Genomic DNA, 17,703 nt, shown 5'->3' on the forward strand with positions numbered 1-17,703 from the left:
CCGGTTAGTTTGTTAATTTCAAAAATGTTTGAATTTTAACAAATAAAAAAGTTACAAACCAACTAAAATATTGATGTGTGTAGAAAAGTATCTGTGTAGTTCGTTAGTTTTGTTTTCTAAGTGAATTGCTTTGGTTTTTGTGTAATTAAAATTATGTATGTTATTTCACATTGTAATTAATTTAATGAGTGATTTTATTAAACACAACATATTTATTTTGGGAAGTATTTATATATGTTTAAGTTTTAGAGTGTTTGTGCCGATGTGCCGCGAATATACTAAAGTGTAGCGTTTGAGTGCCAACGTTTACAGTACAAAAGAAATATATCATAGACATTGCGTGGTAAGATACCTACATAAGGATTCTAATCACAATTTCTTTTAGAAATTTTGTCCTCTTTAATTTCAAATTGCTTGCAGACAAATGTCCCAAAAGTGGGCACTCGACTGAATCATTTAGTTTGGAATATTTTTTGCGGTGTTGCAATAAATAAAGCCAACGAAGGTTATTACAATATAGTAACATATAAACATATGTTACTATAATTTATTATTTTTTTTTATATATAGTTTCAACATTTACAAAAATTTGCACTGCCAGTTGAAATCTTACTATTTTTTTTATTTACTATTACAAAATATCATATCAATACATGTTTAAATAAGCAAATACCAAAAAACCCGTCAAATTCATATAACGCCAGACGTTGGTCGCTGCTGATGTAATAATTCTGCTTTCATAAATTTCATTCAAATGCACCGCGTTCTCTTCCGGCAGCTCCACACTTTCTAAAGACGACTGCTCCTCGTTGCTATCCAGCTCCGATTCGGTAGAGTAATTTGGTAATTCAACTAAATGACGTAAAATATAATATACATATTTTATATTTGTTTCTTTGGCTATACTTCCGACTATTTTACCCATTCGATTTGCTTTAAAATTTATACAGGGGTTCCTCGTGTGATAAAAAACAATTTCTCATGTGTCCTTTTTGGCGGACAATTTTTTTTCAAAAACAACAAAAATAAAAATTTGCAAAAAAAAACATTAAAATATATGTATAATTGACCGTAATCCGTTTTTTGTAAAAAATTTTTTTTTTCAAAAAGACATTAAACTGTATATATGTATGTATGTATGTATATGCATTATTTTTTATTTAAAAAAAAAACCCCTAACATGGATAACAGATTTTAAAACAAATGTCTGAATAATTATTACTTTTTTAGTGTTAATTTTTTTTCTATTTTCTAATGACCTAAAGAACCTCTGTGTAAATTTTGAGGCAAATCGAAAGTAAAGCCGTTTCTTAATTCTAAAAATGTATTCGTGAGAAAAGAATGACTGAAAAGTGCTTCTCTCACCTTCGCCACCTGTTGCAAATCTTACAATTTTACTACTCTCACTCCACCCAAAGTGATTGCGGGCAAATACCACTACCTCATAGACACTTGCCGGTTGTAGACCATGTAGGGTATATGTTGTTATGTGAATGGGTCCTGTAGAAGCAAGAAATAATTTTTACTTTGACAAAACGTTTATTTTATTTATATAATATAACTAAATTACCAGCAGACAGTTCTGATGGTATGGTCAAAATTGTCCAGTCGGTTTTGAAATCAGTGTCCAAAGTTTGTGGTGTAATGCTTGCTGAAACATAAAGTAAAAACAAGATAAAATGTTAATTTCGATCGAGAAAATATAATATTCTTCACAAATAAAAAAATTTGCATACAAGGACTTAATTTTGATGGGCCAGTTTGTATGGCCACTACATCGTTTACGGGTCCGATCTGAATAATTTCTTTGAAGAATATACCATTACCTTGAATAATAATCCTTTCCAAATTTCATGAAGATATTTTATTAAATTAAAAAGTTGTCCCTGGAAGAACTTGATTTAAAACGTTAAGTTTATATGAGAACTATATACTAAGTAATCTGATATCGGCGTTTCCGACAAATGCGCAGCTTCTTGGAGAGAAAAGGACGTGTGCAAAATTTCTGGTCGATATCTTAAAAATTGAAGGACTCGTTCGCACATATATAATATATATTTTTAATAGTCTCCGACGTTTTTTTCTTCTTGTTAAAAACTTCGTGGCAAACTTAATAAAAAAAATACTTTACTCTGTTAAATGTTATATTTTTACCTGATGGTATCTGTCTAAATTTTAACTTGAATTCCATTAACGCCGACAAGCTTTCCGTCTGCCATACCAACACATGTGACGTTGAACTCTGCACGCCTGGATTAATTTTAAACACACAAGGCATGGGACGACCAGTCAAATCAATTGCCGCACTTTTGAAACCCAATTTAGTCTCGGCCCGACACTCATACAGTCCAAGATCTGAGTCGCGCACATTTCTTATAGCTAATGTATGCTTAATGACAGTGTTGTATTGTAGGTTTGAAACGTTCGGTTGCATTTCGATCTCATAGCGACTTATCCTCGAATCGTAGGTCATCGGCACACCATGATGAAACCAGTTAACACTTGCACGTGGCACCGCTTCGATCAAGCACTCCAAATCACTGCGTATGCCGACTTTAGTGTAGATTATATTTCTTTCCAACCGCACTTCTGGTGGAACTATAAACGATTTATAATTGGTAACTAATATCTAACTTCCTCAACTACTCACATTGCACTTTCAAAAACATGCCCGCCACTGCCAGTTCGCCTATACTATTGTTGGCCACACACTCGATCGGTCCAGTTTGTGCACGCGAACCCACTTCGATTTGCATACTCAAGCGATTGCCGATCAACTGATTATCCACCAATTTGCCATTCCAACGCCAATACAATTTAGGCTGTGGCACACCTCTAGCTTCACAGATCACCTGGAAAACCGCGCCGATCGGCAATTCGATAATACCTTCCGGTTCCGTTTTTACTGTCGGCGGATATTGTACTATTATGCTATGAATTTTCTGCACTTCTGTGTCATTGTCGGTTTTCAATGCGCAACTGTAATCACCGGTATCCATCGGTTGTAACTGCGAAATTTGTAAACTACCGTTGGACCAAAGTCTTATGCGATCGGGTGTTAATGTCTCATTGCTGTCGCGTGAATCGACGATTAATTGGTTCTCTTTATACCAACGCACATACTGGAACGAAACTAGTTCATGGAATTTATGAGTTTTATGTGCCTTTTACCTGTATAATCCCTGTTTTTTGTTCAAATACGGCTCTCTACTAACTTTCATGTATTTTTAAGTTATGGCAATATCTGAAATAACACAATCGGCCTACTATTTCGATCTATCCTCTTTACACAAGCTTAAATTATATAAGGGGTTGTATCTTCATCATCGCATCTATGCTTATTTCAGACCTATGAAACCCAAATTAATTATATATCGAAAAATTAAAAAAAAAATTTTCTCCCTTGAAATACTGAAAACTATCCTGTAGAGAGCCAAATATAGAGCCTAGATTTCAATAACAATAAGAAACTCAGACAAACAGCAGCGAAAATATAGAAAGAGTAAGAAAAAGGACTGTTTTAACAATGCCAAATATAGAATTGGAAAGCTGTTAAAATATATTCTGAGTAAATGAGTTTTGAAAGACAGAATAATCGAATCTGTTTATTCAAAATTTGTTGAACAGACTGTCTACTAACCCTTTATTCCCAAGGTAATAAGCCTCTGATCAAAGATATAATTCGCCTTATCAAAATGCCGCATTGTCAAAAACTTTAAACACCTGAGAGATTTAAAAAGTGTAGCTCCAACCTAGAGTTCGGTAGCAACTGAAATTTTGATCACTACTTTAGCGGTAGAAAGCTACGTTATACCAACTGGTCAAATTTGACCCGGACTGGTCCATTGAAACTGCACCCGCCGAATCGAAAAAACATTTTTCCGTGATTGGTACAACTTTTTTTATGTTCGTGTGGAGTCTCCATATGTCATTTATTATGTGTTGCTGTTTGTTTACGACGCGAAAAGTTTGTTTGGCGATTTGTACCATAAAAAATGGAGCTATCAAATTTTGTGTTTGCAATGGAATCGCGCCTACGGAATCTTTGAAAATTTTGCATGTGGAGTGTTTTGGGGAGTCTACTTTATCATGAACACAAGTACAAACTTCCCTCCTGCGAGTGTATACAATATCCTTCTTTAAAAGCCTCACCAACATTTAACATACCCTTTCTTATCTATCCTAATTTGCGACTGATGTAGTTTTACTCGGTGAATCGTTTGTTCAAACTTTAACCGTAACCAAATCTAAAATTTACACCAAACATTTTCTCTAATAAGGTATATTTCATGCATAAAAAACTTTTCTGAAAAGTCCAAATCTTTTCGAAGGCGGCTTAAACTTGCATATCCCTTCATTTGCGCACTAATATCAAAGGCATTTCCTACAAATCGTTAGAACGTAAGCAGAATACGTACAATGATTATCACAAGCTAGCAAAACGGTGTCATTTTCCAGAAATCTTCTCGCCAAATCGTCACGTGTTAACTCAGCGGGTTCTACAGTATTATCCAAGCTCGTCAAAGCTGAACTTGCCACCGCAAAGAAAACCACAAATATGATAAGGTAGTTTGTGGTTGTAATGGCTGGTGTCATTGTAGATTTACTTGAGGTTATTCGGGTAAATTTAAAATTTTGGTTTTGTAATTTTACAATTTATTTTTAATTTTTTGTTTTGGTTTTGATTCCAATTATGGCTTAACACTTTATAGTCACTTAAATAGCAAAACTATTTCTAATTTTTATTTAAATATTATTTTTTCACTTTTAAAGCTTATTTACTCGTAGCTTTTATTATTTTCTACTGTATTTTTTTTATTAATAATTTAATATTTTCTTTCAACAAAACAATTTTATCACTGCACTATGAATTTTCTATGTAAATATGTTTGTGTTTGCGATCAATTAAAGCTTCCAAAATTGCATTTTCGGCAGCGTTGCGCATCGTCCGAGTGTTTGTCGCGAACTGAGCGCCTCCAGCATGCCAAAAAGTGTCTTAGCTCTGAGCTCTCTAGCGTGCTCGAGCACTGTAAGCGCCGTTTGCTGCCAGCTTGAGTGATCATTGTCGTGCGCTGTTGATCATTGATCATGACGACGTTCTAAGAGCTGAAACTGAACAAATTGCGAATGAATGACGTCGCCTGCTTCCGTTCTTCTGCCTTCCGTTTTTCTGCTTGTTTTCTATTTTTGTCTTTCGCGGATTGCCAAACAAATGCAGACACTTCAGCTTTACTGTAGGAATGCATAAAATGCGATCGATTTTCATACATACACACGCCCTAATATATTGTTGTATGTGTGTGTTAACAAGTCCAAATTTTCGGCGACTTTGTTAAGACCCACAAACGTGCTGCTGTCGCATAACTAGAGATAATCATTAGAAGAAAGTCATGGGAAGATTCCGCTTCGTGTCTGCATTGCTCTGCGAAGTCGAGTGACAGAAACATTATTCTTAATTTCTGAATGGACAAAAGATCGTAGCACGCATATATGTATATATATATATATGTGTGTGTTTGAATTTCATATATCATATAAAGAATTTTGTAAGGTGACAATTTAGCGGGCGGTGCGTCGTTTAATTCAAAAGTGATTATTCAATGGCGAACGGAAATTGAGAAAAATGAGCGTTTGGCTTGAAAGTGGGATTAAGTGACAGCGGGGACGGCATTTTAAGCATAAATTTAAAAACTGAGACTAAGAAAAAGTATAAATATTTCACCGGAGCTTCTAATTAATGGGATTAAACGCGATATTACCAGTGAAAAATGAGTCCGGAAGTTGTAAGCTGAGTGGCTGAAACAGAGCGCTCACAGTTCCGTTATATACATATATATGTAACATATAGCGAAGACCTATCTTGCTAAGCCGAATATAGAAGATCCCAGCGGTTATTTCAGGTTTCGATGTTCTCGCCCAGTGGTTTTGTTGTCTCTCAAGATGTTCTCTAGTTAAGCGCATTAAATACTGTTAAAATATATATATAAAGTCTATAGTTTTGGAATAACAAATTCAAACTGGGCTCGGCATCCGCTTCTGATGAATTAATTATATAGAAGTTAAGCTCACTTCACCTCTCAGTTGTTGATATTTGTGGTATTTCTATATAAAACCATTGCTGTTATTATTGATAATATAATTCACGGTTGTGTTCTATGGATTTGGTTCTGGATTTTGGTTCTGGATTTGTGATAACTCAGTTGAAATAGCGTTGCTACATCATTCTTATTAGTTGACAAATTTATCCCCGTTCCATTGCCTTAGGCTTCTAGTACTTGTACTTCGTACTTCCTAAACCGAAACCGTTAAAGCTCTTTCGCATTTTACTTTCTCTCACTTTTAGTTCTCCCTTGAGCCCATTGGCACTTTTACTTGGCTCTTCCATTCTTTTGGGGTAGTAGTTGTTGTAGCGACAAAAAGTATTACCCAAATAATTTTGAGAAATGCTGCCGAAGGGAAAGTCTTTGACTTGATAAAAATCCGGCTACATTTCGGTATTAGACCCCACAGTCATAAAAACGGGTCTATTTAATCTACGCTCTTGACTGCAATGCCTATAGATTTGACTCAATACATTCCTTGCCAGTATATCTCTTAGCAGACTACCATATATAACTCCCTGATTACCGATAGGCACAAATAAATTCAAGTATCCGTTTCGAATTTCCGAATTATATATTTTTCAGGAATAAAATTTTATGGTGATTATATACAACCTCATTACTTCCTAAGAGCAAACGTTATACATGCCGGATCTCGAACCATATTTCGGTCAAAAACTAACCTACATACATTTGTATAAGTATGTCAGATATGAAAACTTAACAGCCTTGCGTCACTCTTGCCGCTTTAAGTACTACAGTTGTACACCCAAAAATAATAAATAGAACTCAAATACAAATAAATATACAACTAATTTTCCAAATCAAATATTTGACAACAACAATAGTGAAAAGTGCGCGACTCGAACAACACCCCAAACATTAACAATGCGAGCGCTGTGATGGCTCAAGTTAAATTTAATGAAGTAATTGGTCATAAATTGAATTGAATTTAAACGATGATACCACAAAGTGTGTAGCCAAAAGATGAGCATCATCATCGGTCACGCGAATCGACGACCGCGGCTAAGCTTGTTGACAAGAATGCTTAATTAAACTTGCAACACACTCACATATATACAACGCACTGTATGAATGTGTATGTGTGAATATCTCATGAATTCGATTGATATATCGACTTGGCGGGAATGTGTGTCGCAGTTTATATGTGTGTGTGGGGCTCTCTGAACTATTGAAAAGTAATTAAAGTCTTTGCGACATCGCGACAGATGGTGTAACGTGTAAGACTCTTAATGTTGCTGACCTTTCCACATAACTGTCAAAGCACGAACAAGTTGTAAATTGTCATGTTATTGTAAGCGAATTGTGGAGGGAAAATTGATAAAAAAGATTAAATGGACAAACGGAGTTAAATAGAGTAATGAAAGATTAATTAAAAAAATTGCAAAAAATACTTAAAAATGTTGTAAACAAAAATAAACGCTAAGTTTGAATGCACCGAAACTGTAATACCCTTCACAAGTGCATTTTTTATAGCATAAAACGGATAAAAAAAAATGTTTATCTCAATTTCGATCCATCACTTTATATGCCAGCTATATGCTATAGTGGTCCGATCTGAACAATTTCTTGGTAGATTGTAGTGGTGATATGTAACCTCATCGCGTATCATGCATATCTTGTCTGCAAATATCGTCTTGAAACCAGTTTTTTTAAACATTTTGAAGACGGCAGCAACATATAGAACATCTGATGTACGCAACTGCGTTGTTGCCGTACTAAATGAAATTTAAGTGTTTTATGCAAAAAAAAAGTAAATAGGTCGATAGATTTGTTTTGAATTATTAATTGTTATTACAAATGATATATCAGTGCTATTTTATGCTTCCGTTGGTAAAATAACGTTAGACTTGTTAGAGCTTTGAATAATTGTACATTTTACATATAAGTGGCAGCACTACAGCTGCCTATTGTCGTCGGCAAAATTTGGAATGGTTTCAATTTAGCGACAACTGCAAGCCTCTTGCCGTGAAGTCGAACTGTAGTCTAAATAACTGTACCCATAAGTACATGTGTATTTTAATATTTGACAGATGCTGCCTGTCGCTTGTCGTCGTCTATCTGTTCAGCATTACAAACTATTGGACAGTATCCAGTCAGAACACCTACTATGGTGGTGAGGTGAACCTTGCTAAGAGCAACTACTTCAGAGGACCTTTTTCGCTCTGTTTTGGGGGATCCATAAATTCAACGCTAAAGCGCAATTAAGCTTAGCTTTTCTTGATTTTATTTTAATTGCAAATCGTATTTCTCTAAGCTAACTTCTACTGGGAGAGTTACAAAAAACCTAACTTTACGAACAAGACTATTTAAATCAATAAAGCAACTTGCTTATAGTATCATTTCCAAATTTACCTCTGTAGATTGCTTTCCTCTAGCCACTGAAGAAAAACCCAGTGATTAAATTTGCCATAACTAATTCAAGTTCCTGTTAGATTATGGAACCCTACTTACTGTTCTAATTTTGAGAATATTTTTTAAGTTAAAGGTTATATTATTATTTTAGTATTTTAGTAAGGAAATGTGTAACACTCCTATTTTTTGTGGAAAGCAATTTTAAGGGTCTCCGAGAACTAGCAAAACTGCACGAGAATAATAATCATCAGATTAAAAATTCGTTGTATGTTTCAATGTGAATATCCCGTTATTTGTATTGTTATTGCACCTCGTCATTTACATGTGATCCAGAAACGTTATGTACCCACATATATTTTTCATATTGGCACTCCTATTATTTTGTGGACAACTGTAAGTACAAAATGCACTGTAAATCATTATTCCGCTTTGGTTGACATTAAAATCAAGTAAATAACATCTTCAATATCGTTTTTAATACAGTTACTCTGCTATCTGTTTGTATAGTATATATAAATATATGCTCCTTTTGTCAGCCACTTATTGCTTTCTTCCACTTTGTCGCGCTTTCTTCCAGCCGAACACATTCAAATGCAAAAGAAAATAATAGTCTTTTATTTTCCAATTTGACAGACAATTCAATGTTAATTCTATTTTAGTACTCACATAATACATATCTACATCGTTTCATGAATAACTATGTTATATCAAGCGAATAGGAAGTTCGTGGTTTGGAATAAATATTCGAGTGTCAAGAGAAATGCAGCAGAGGCGAGTAAATGCGTGTAAATAAGTTTGTTTTGAACATCAAAAAGTTACATTTTAAAATTATGCAAATTTGTATGTGTTGAAAGTTATCCTCAACGTCTCTTCCGAGTCTTAATTTTGATATCAGAAGGGGTTTAAGATCTCCAAAAGCATTATACGAAGAATATCTATAAAGCTATGCTAAGTAAAATTTAAAGCCGAAATTCCTAGATTTCACCTATTATCCACTTGCATATCAGAAAAAACGCATTTTATTTGAAAAAAAAATAAAAATAATATACATTTGGAAAATTTTATGTATTTTGATAATCAGTGATTCATTTTGGAAAATTTTGAATTCACTTGATCCCGCAGCCGATCTCCAGGAGTAGCTGCGAATAAAGGTTTCTGTCAAAGAGGAAAATTTTTTAATTAAAATTATATCATATCCAAAAATATAAGTATATTATTAATATTGATGAATACATATAGTGATCGAGGGACTAGTCAAAATTTTGTTTTTTGACAAAAGGACGCTTTTTTTGTGACAAAATTTACACTTCAGAGTGGCTTAAAAGATCGAAATTATTATCAAAAATCTTATTTCTTCCATCTTTACCTGACAAATATATTATATGTAAGAAAGTCGTGTGCAATTTTCAAGTCGACCAGTCGTTTCGGAAAAGTTTTCCTCACCGTTTCGAGAATAAAACATTTAAAGTGGTAGAACCCGATTTCACTAACTTAATCGCAATTTGTGTCCTACAAAGTTTTTTTTATTCCCAGTTGCAATAGTGTACACAACTCTTATCATTCTACCGATCCCCTGCCGATCCACCGAAAGCTAACTAAGTATTTGACCGAGATAGATCATAATTTCTGGTAGTTCTGTAAGTGAAAGTCCAGACTTCGTTAATACGGGAATAAAAGAAATTCAAAGACAGTTGGTAAGGCTAGCAACAGTCAATATCAGCCGGTAAATTTGTCCATTAGAGCAGAATTACGATAACAGAACAATAAATCAGGAAATCATTCGCTTTTGTACTGATAACTCACATAACCTCGAAAATTAAACTACAATTTACTTGGAATGTTGCTGATGTAATCTCGAAAATCTCTTATATTACAGCCAAGTTTGTTAGACGGAGCTTGTTCTGATAAGCAACTTTTCTGTCGACATATACGATTTTTGTCAACATCGTGAATTTCGATCAGTAATCTGGTCTACCTGGTACTTTGAGGGCGACTATTGAAATTCAAACCATTTTCAACAAATTTGTTCTATGCATTTTCTGGATTATAATTTAAATGTTTAATGCTTAGCAGTACTTTTCATGTTATACAATTATTTGGACATACATAATTTAGGATATTCACGTAAATACCTACTTACATACTATATTTACAATATTTAAACACTATTCACATTAGCACTAAAGTTTTAGGATCGATAGCAAAGTCAAACCAAACTAGACACATTACTCGCATAGAAGCCCGCTGCCGGCAGCCTGTTGGTCTTGCCTGCGTGTGCAGCAGCTTCCTCATGACTGTAGGTGCTGTAGGTTCCTAAGCCATTGTGAACCGCTGCTGTTGTAACAATGCCAGTTTCGTTCAAACTCGCCGATGGCGGCGCCGTGAAACCGATAGTCCCCGCTTCAATTGGCTGTGCAACATTTTGTCCCTCCTCATGTGCCGTGCGCCGAACCTGAGGCTCACGAATCATATTCACCGGTTCGTTATAAGTGCAATTTCCTTTACAAGTCGCGTCTGTACAAGCGGTACAATTCTTTGAGCTTGCATTCAAAACTGCAGGCACCACAAAAGATTTAGCTTTATGACTGCTTCTAACAGTTGGATCTCGTATATAAGTATTCGCCAACACTTGACCATTAAGCTTCTCTATACTTTTTACCGCATTAGCAACATTGAACTTTGGCAGAGCATTCGTGTAAGCCGAAACCTCTTCGGTCGTTGATTTTGCTATTGAAGTGGCTGTAGTTACAACATTTGGTTGTGCAACCCTGCATTTGCGCTGTGATAAATCGTGAAAGTACGCATCTTTCGGCACATAACGTTCCGGCCAATAGTTTGTTTGGAAAACATAATTCTGCGAATCCGGTGAGTCGGTGGCGTGTGAAGGCGTTGACCCGTGCGCCACACCGACTTTGTCAAAGACTTGTTGCGCGTATAATGGCGAATTATTTGCACCTATAAATTGTTGTGACGGTTGCTGTTGCACGCTCTCTAATGAGTCCAGACAGTCTTCGCCCGGATGACTTTCCGTATAGGAGGAATCCTGATAGCGCGTATCTTGTTCAATGTATATTGGTGTCGTGAATTCTCCACCTTTTGTTTGCAAGCGTTGCATTTCGTTAAAGTCACGGTCTTTCGTTACAAACGCATGCGTTCTCCCGAGATGGTGAGGTTCTCCGTCGCTCAAATTTTCAAGTGGTAAACCGACCTCCTTCAACATCGCCGCCTCTTTGCTTTCACATTCTGCTGAACGTTGCACCTGAAATAGTTCATCTTTGTAGCCTAGCTTATCTTCTTGTGTGTACTCCGATTCGTTACGTGTCTTCGCTAACACCAAACTATCGTCGGCTCTTTGATGACTTTTACGCAATGCGCTTATCACATTCTGTATGACGCTGCCGCGCTTCTGTATGTTGTACAAGTATTCCAGCTGTCGTTCATTACCGTAGTTTGTAATCGGTTTATCTCTGTATTGTGTTCGTTCAGCTGGTGAGGCCATTGATGATGATGCTGTGGTCGTTGCATCTTCTGCTGTTGCCGCAAAAGCTTTGCGTTTCGCCGCGCTGTGTGGCGTACGGAAATTGCAATTGTAATCGAGACTCGATATCGCACCAGTTTCGGAACTCAACTGAGCCGGTGTGATATTCGATGCCTCACTATTCGATGGACTCAAATGCATATTTTGTACACGCGCGCTCAGACCACCGTCATCCGCGCCTATTTCCAATGCTTCTGCTGTTGCTTTGTTCGGTGAACTAGGTACTGCATGTGCGGGCACTGTCAGAAATGTGCTCGTCTTCGCTAGTAAACTACCCAAACGTTTCGACACATCATAAAACTCATTCTTTGAGTCTTCGCTCAAATGGTTTTGTAACTCTGTGGAGTGTGGACAGCATAGCGCTTCATCCATACGGTCTTCTATAACAACTTCCGGCGCATTCGCATTTGCATCGAGCAGATCGTAACTGCGCGAGTTCGCCATCTTACCCTCCGACATGTCGACTTTCTCTAGAAACTCGAGACTACGACAACGTTTCAAGGTGTCGAACATTTCACGTGCCTCCCGCCCACGCGTTGTAACGTCCGCGGTTAAACGCAAGGGATCGCCGCGTTTCAAATAGTTCTCCAAATATAAACGTCGAGTTTGACATTCCACACGATCGGCGATCATGGTACGCGTTAACTTCTCAATTTGATGATTTGTACGCGCCGCCAGCGCTTGCACCTTATCATCCAAATGTTCCTTGGCAGTGTGTACGTATTTACGCAAATGTCGTTTATTGGAATTGATCTTATCCTCAATGTGCTTGAAGAACGGACCGCAGTAACAGATGTTACCAATACCGATCGGGCCCTTACGTATATGCCCGGCAAGATCCAAATAGTATTGTTCGCCGCGCTTGAGCGGTTCTTTGGGTAGTGTCTCCAATTTAGGCGATGGAAATGCGCGCATATCGGGAAAGTAATGACAGCCGTATGGCGACCAACTGACCTCATTAGTGTGCGTTTTAGATGTACAGGGCGCAGCTTTCGTTTTATCCTCTTCACCCGTTGTCGGTTTGCCTTTCTTATTGCGTATGCGATGTGGATTTTCCAAGATATCCAATATCTTTCCAAAACCCTTACGTATTGCTATATCGCGTGGCGTCTCACATTGCGAATTGCGTGTATTGATTTCACATTCAGCCTCCAGCAGTATGCGCGACAATTTATGTCTACCCATGGCGCTGGTTATATGCAAAGGGGTATCACCATTAAGATTCTTCTTGTTGACATCGCAGAAGGCGGAGAGTAGAATGCGTGCGGCGCCGGCGTGTCCATACCGACAGGCCGTATGCAGCGCCGAGTCACCATACTAGTGAACGTAAAGAAAAATGAAAATTTAAAGAAGTCGAAATATCTCTAAAAAAAAAAACATTGTCTTACATAATTTTCAATATCTGCATTGGCGCCAGCCATTAGCAGCTCTCTGCAACTTTGATTATGTCCGTTTTGTGCCGCCAAATGTAAGGCGGTAAAACCGGCAAAATTCTGTATGCCAAGCGTTGTATTTTGCGTTGTGCCTCGATTTTGTTTCGTTGGCTCCTGTTTCTGCTTACTCTTCGTAGGCGGTTTCCCGTTGGGTTTGGGCGCGCAGAGTAACTTCACCGATCGGCTGAAACCGCGCGACGCCGCTTCATGCAACGGTGTATTGCCTAATTTGGTCTCCTTAGCAGTAGTATCTGCATTGCCAGCGAGTAGCGTCTGCAGCATTTCCTCGTTACCATTGGCGGCAGCCTCGTGCAGACTGGTCCAGTCTTTGCCGCGATCCTGTAAATCGCAGTATAGGACAGTGTGAGCAAAGTTCTTATTTAATGACTTTTATGCTTACCTGACTTATCGTATTTGGCAACATAGTGAGCTCTGGTTTTAAGCAGCTGATATTTCATATGATATCTGAAAAAATCAGAACATATGGAACGATTACAACGAGACTCCTTTAGTGAAACAGCTATCGTCTTTAATTCTATAAATTATAACATTTTCAAGCCGGAAATTTGTATCTACCAACTAACATAGTTGTGCATTTTGAGGTAAATGTTTAGGCATTCAGACGAGGAAAGTGCCTTATACATGGTTAGAAAAAGAGAATTGGCAAAAAATGTAATCAAGACTAGGTCAAGCAGATCTTCTGTGAGTTAGAAGCTATTCTAACGATATTATAGCTCAATCTCAAAGCTTTTATTCTGGGTCTCTCATGTTGTGGATAGAGCAATTTAGTTTTTGGTACTCGGGAAGAAGTTCATTGGAAACCCAACATTTTTTAAATTTTAAATTTTAAAACTTATTTTCAGTAAGTTATAATTAAAAAAAATTTTACTTCATTAAAATTTTCTAAAATTATTAAACGATTTCTGATTTAAATGGAAAAAATTTTGAGTAATTTTAAATAAAAATAAATTTCAACCCTCCGATTTACTTCAAAATTTACACAGAAGTTTTTCATGGATAAAAAACTTTCCCATGTATCCGTGTATTTTTGGCAGATTTTTCTTTTAAGTAAAACAAATAGTTTACAAAATTGAACGAAAATTTCTAAAAATAAAGAAAAGTTAAAAAAATTCAATCTAAAAAAATTTTTGGATTTGGTAAAACATTTTTTCGAAACTAAAAAATTTTTTCAAAAATTAAAAATAAATTAAATATATGTTATTTTAATTTTTACAAAAAATTACCGTGGCCGATCCAACAACGGGATATTCGATTTTCTTTAATATAGGCCAAAAACACACAGAGTTTTCTTTTAAACAGTTTACAGAAACTTTGTGTCAGTTAGATTATAATCTAATACAAATTATTGTTATTTTAGTGTTAAAACAAGTTTAAATGAAAAATGATAAATCTTTTCGACTTTTTTAATTTTCGGAATTATGGGGACTGTTTTCTAATGGCCTAAAGAACATCTGTGTATATTTTGAAGTAAATCGAAGCAGTGACCTATCGGGTTGTTGTTTTTAGTTAAATCTCATTAAACTTATGTATATAATTAATTTAAAATAAATAAAATAATGTTCAAATTACTTCAAAAAAACTAAACTATTTTAAAAGTAAAAAGTTATCATAATATAATGGGATTTGTTGTATAAAAATGGATAATAATTAAAAAAATATAATTGAAAACATTATAATTAAAAAACATAATTAAATTAAAAAATAAAGCAAATATTATTCCAATTCTAGTAATTGCTTTTTTTATTATTATTTGATATTAATATTTTCTTTTTTAATATTTTCGTTTTTATTATTTCAACAATTCTTTCAATGATTAATTTATTTTATTTTTTATATTTATTTACTTACATATATAATCTACATGTCAGTATAATATAAGACACACCAAATTGCGTACGTCGCATTGGCTATCAGCCTTTTCTATATATTTTAATTCATTCATTAATTTTATTTTATTATTTTGATTTAGTATTATACCCTTTTCATTAAGCCTCAACACACCGTGTTGTGCATATCAAGCATCAATAAGCAAATATGAAAAGTACATAAATGTAAAGCAAATATGGTATATTCATGCATATTTCACTCTGCGCCTGCGTAAAACGAGGTTCGACACGAACAATATCGCAAGATTAGTTACCACCAATGCCATTGGCCTTCATTAACTGTTTACTTGAGGTTTTTTTCACAACACTTGGCCACTAAAAAATAGGCCTCCATATGCTTGCGCATTTACCGTACGCTTTTTTCGTTGGTATTCAGATAGCAAAGTATATATGCATACACATAAATATGTATCCATTCTTCAAAAAAATAAATATTTGTTTAATAATTTATATATTTTCCATGCAAATTCGCAATTTATGTATGCAGATTTACATATCAATTGGCGAATATTGTATAAAAATTGCATAAAATACTCTGTTAGTATGTATATGTTAGTTTATATGTGTTTGTGCGCTAGTATGTAGGCTATTGATTCCCACTGGTGTCTTAAGCCTACGAATTGCGCATACAAAAACACTTGCATATACACACACAAACACACAGCAGAATTCATATCTACATATTTTAAGCCACACACCATACTTTGGTGCTGCATTTAAACAAAATCACTGAAAAATATTCATCAAATTGTCATTTTCAAATGATTTTTATTATTCGATGTTCCCTCATTTTCACCGTGCGAAAGTTGTTTGGAGTTATCAAAAGCGCAGGCGTAAAGTTGTGCCATAAAATTCCAATACTTAATTTGTAATATTTTCAAAGGCTGGTATTTGACCACACACACACACAGTATACGCACATACAGACACACTTACGCACTACTCCAGTATAATAAATATTTGTGTCTACGAGCGCGAAAACGGCAATAAAGTATTTCTAACACCGTTCACCACATTCATTTCGTTCCATGTCTTCACGCTAACTGTTCGCAGCAGTGAAGCAAATTACTCAAATGCATATCTGTTGGCCAGAAACCGGTTTAAAGCCAACTCAAACTTGGCTTAGAGCGCGTTCGCGTTGGTTAAAAACATATGGTATGGGCTTAATTAGAAGGCAGTAAGCGCGGAGTTTCGTTGCTTATTGGCAACCCCGTTAAAAATTAATTAATATTTTTTATATATTGCTTGAAAATATTGCTGGTTCTGGAGGGAATTTATATTGTAGGTAAAATCCAATATTTCAAACTTTACTTAGCTTAGGTAGTTTGCATATTGCTTTTTGAGCTTTATTTTTTATTCTGCTTATCAAATCCAAACATTCCTGGCATTCTCTTGCTGTCTTTCTAGCCCAACAAGTATTGAAAACTCATGATGAAATGATAGCCCTTATCTGAAAATATATAGTTTCGGTTAAATAAGACCCACACCTTTTTTTTCAAATTTGATAGGTTATATCTCTTTTGAAATCGATATCTCAAATAGTTTTTGAGTAACAACCTTCTAAAATGCAGTTCAATTAGTTTATTTTTAAATGCATCTTTCTCAAAACTACTTTTTTCAAATTTCAATTAATTCGATCGCTTTCAAATACACGTTCTGTATATATGGCAATGACCTACCAATTTTTTTATCTTATCGAAAATCGAGAAGGGAAAACTGACCAAAAATTTTGTGGAAAATTTTAATTTTTTTTTTAAATGCCGCCATTTTGTCCTGTTTTGATCTTTTTAGACCGAAGGATAATATTTTTTTAAGTTTCACCAACGGACAGACAGTAGAGGACGTTTTTCTATAGAACGCGTCTAACTCAAAAAATATTTCATTAATTTCAGTTTATCGACTTTTTATAGGTCTGCACACTAGACGTGCCCCTTAAACTCAACAATATTGACAGTAATCTCAGTTGGAATATACCCTCTGTGATTACCATTTTTTCTAATGTAAGTTAGCATTAGACGTTATTTTATCCGACTGCTTTAATACTTGACAAGGCAATTCCTTTGGTACAGAAATTAGATATTAACTTGTTCAACAAATAGTTATTAGGGTCTGCTCTCTATTTTGTCAGCAAGGGCTCGGTTCCAATTTTTTGATGTTTTTAAGGCTTAAAAAAATAAATCTCCAATGCAACTATCGCAGTCAACGTATTGTCATACTAAGCGTTACTTACTTAGTCAAGCGCTACTAAAAGCCATCTCAGCCTATGAGATCAAATCGCTACTGGTGCAGGAGTGTATAGAACGGCTGAACAGCCTATCCGTTTGCAACCGCGGGCATCTCATCTGGGA

At 35.5% G+C, this 17,703-nt stretch overlaps 2 protein-coding genes across 3 annotated transcripts; both read right to left on the reverse strand.

Moving 5' to 3' along the window:
- Positions 1-601: 601 nt before the first annotated feature.
- Positions 602-4,977, reverse strand: wrapper. Its single transcript, XM_014235731.3, has 6 exons — positions 4,419-4,977; positions 2,651-3,133; positions 2,155-2,598; positions 1,571-1,651; positions 1,366-1,500; positions 602-852 (listed from the first exon to the last, which is right to left on the reverse strand). The coding sequence occupies exons 1-6, from the start codon at positions 4,594-4,596 to the stop codon at positions 647-649; spliced, it is 1,527 nt and encodes a 508-aa protein (XP_014091206.2). The 5' UTR covers positions 4,597-4,977; the 3' UTR covers positions 602-646.
- Positions 4,978-10,498: 5,521 nt separating this feature from the next.
- On the reverse strand, positions 10,499-16,384 carry dgo (ankyrin repeat domain containing protein 6 diego). Of its 2 annotated transcripts, none has more exons than XM_014235730.3 (4): positions 16,292-16,384; positions 13,849-13,913; positions 13,404-13,787; positions 10,499-13,332 (listed from the first exon to the last, which is right to left on the reverse strand). In XM_014235730.3, the coding sequence occupies exons 2-4, from the start codon at positions 13,870-13,872 to the stop codon at positions 10,684-10,686; spliced, it is 3,057 nt and encodes a 1,018-aa protein (XP_014091205.2). In that variant the 5' UTR covers positions 13,873-13,913; positions 16,292-16,384; the 3' UTR covers positions 10,499-10,683. The 2 variants fall into 2 exon arrangements, with proteins under 2 accessions (XP_014091205.2, XP_036231381.2); XM_036375488.2 differs by having other exon boundaries at positions 15,318-16,384.
- Positions 16,385-17,703: the final 1,319 nt, after the last annotated feature.

The sequence above is a fragment of the Bactrocera oleae genome, chromosome 4 (assembly GCF_042242935.1).
Source record: "Bactrocera oleae isolate idBacOlea1 chromosome 4, idBacOlea1, whole genome shotgun sequence".
Classification (NCBI taxonomy): domain Eukaryota; kingdom Metazoa; phylum Arthropoda; class Insecta; order Diptera; family Tephritidae; genus Bactrocera; species Bactrocera oleae.

Coding starts and splice junctions, on each gene's coding strand:
- wrapper (XM_014235731.3), bottom strand. CDS start 4,596: ATGACACCAGCCATTACAACCACAAACTACCTTATCATATTTGTGGTT. Junction 2,599..2,650: donor CATGTTTTTGAAAGTGCAAT/GTGAGTAGTTGA, acceptor AATCGTTTATAG/TTCCACCAGAAGTGCGGTTG. Junction 1,501..1,570: donor ACCATCAGAACTGTCTGCTG/GTAATTTAGTTA, acceptor TTGCTTCTACAG/GACCCATTCACATAACAACA.
- dgo (XM_014235730.3), bottom strand. CDS start 13,872: ATGTTGCCAAATACGATAAGTCAG. Junction 13,788..13,848: donor TGCCAAATACGATAAGTCAG/GTAAGCATAAAA, acceptor TGCGATTTACAG/GATCGCGGCAAAGACTGGAC. Junction 13,333..13,403: donor ATGCAGATATTGAAAATTAT/GTAAGACAATGT, acceptor TACGTTCACTAG/TATGGTGACTCGGCGCTGCA.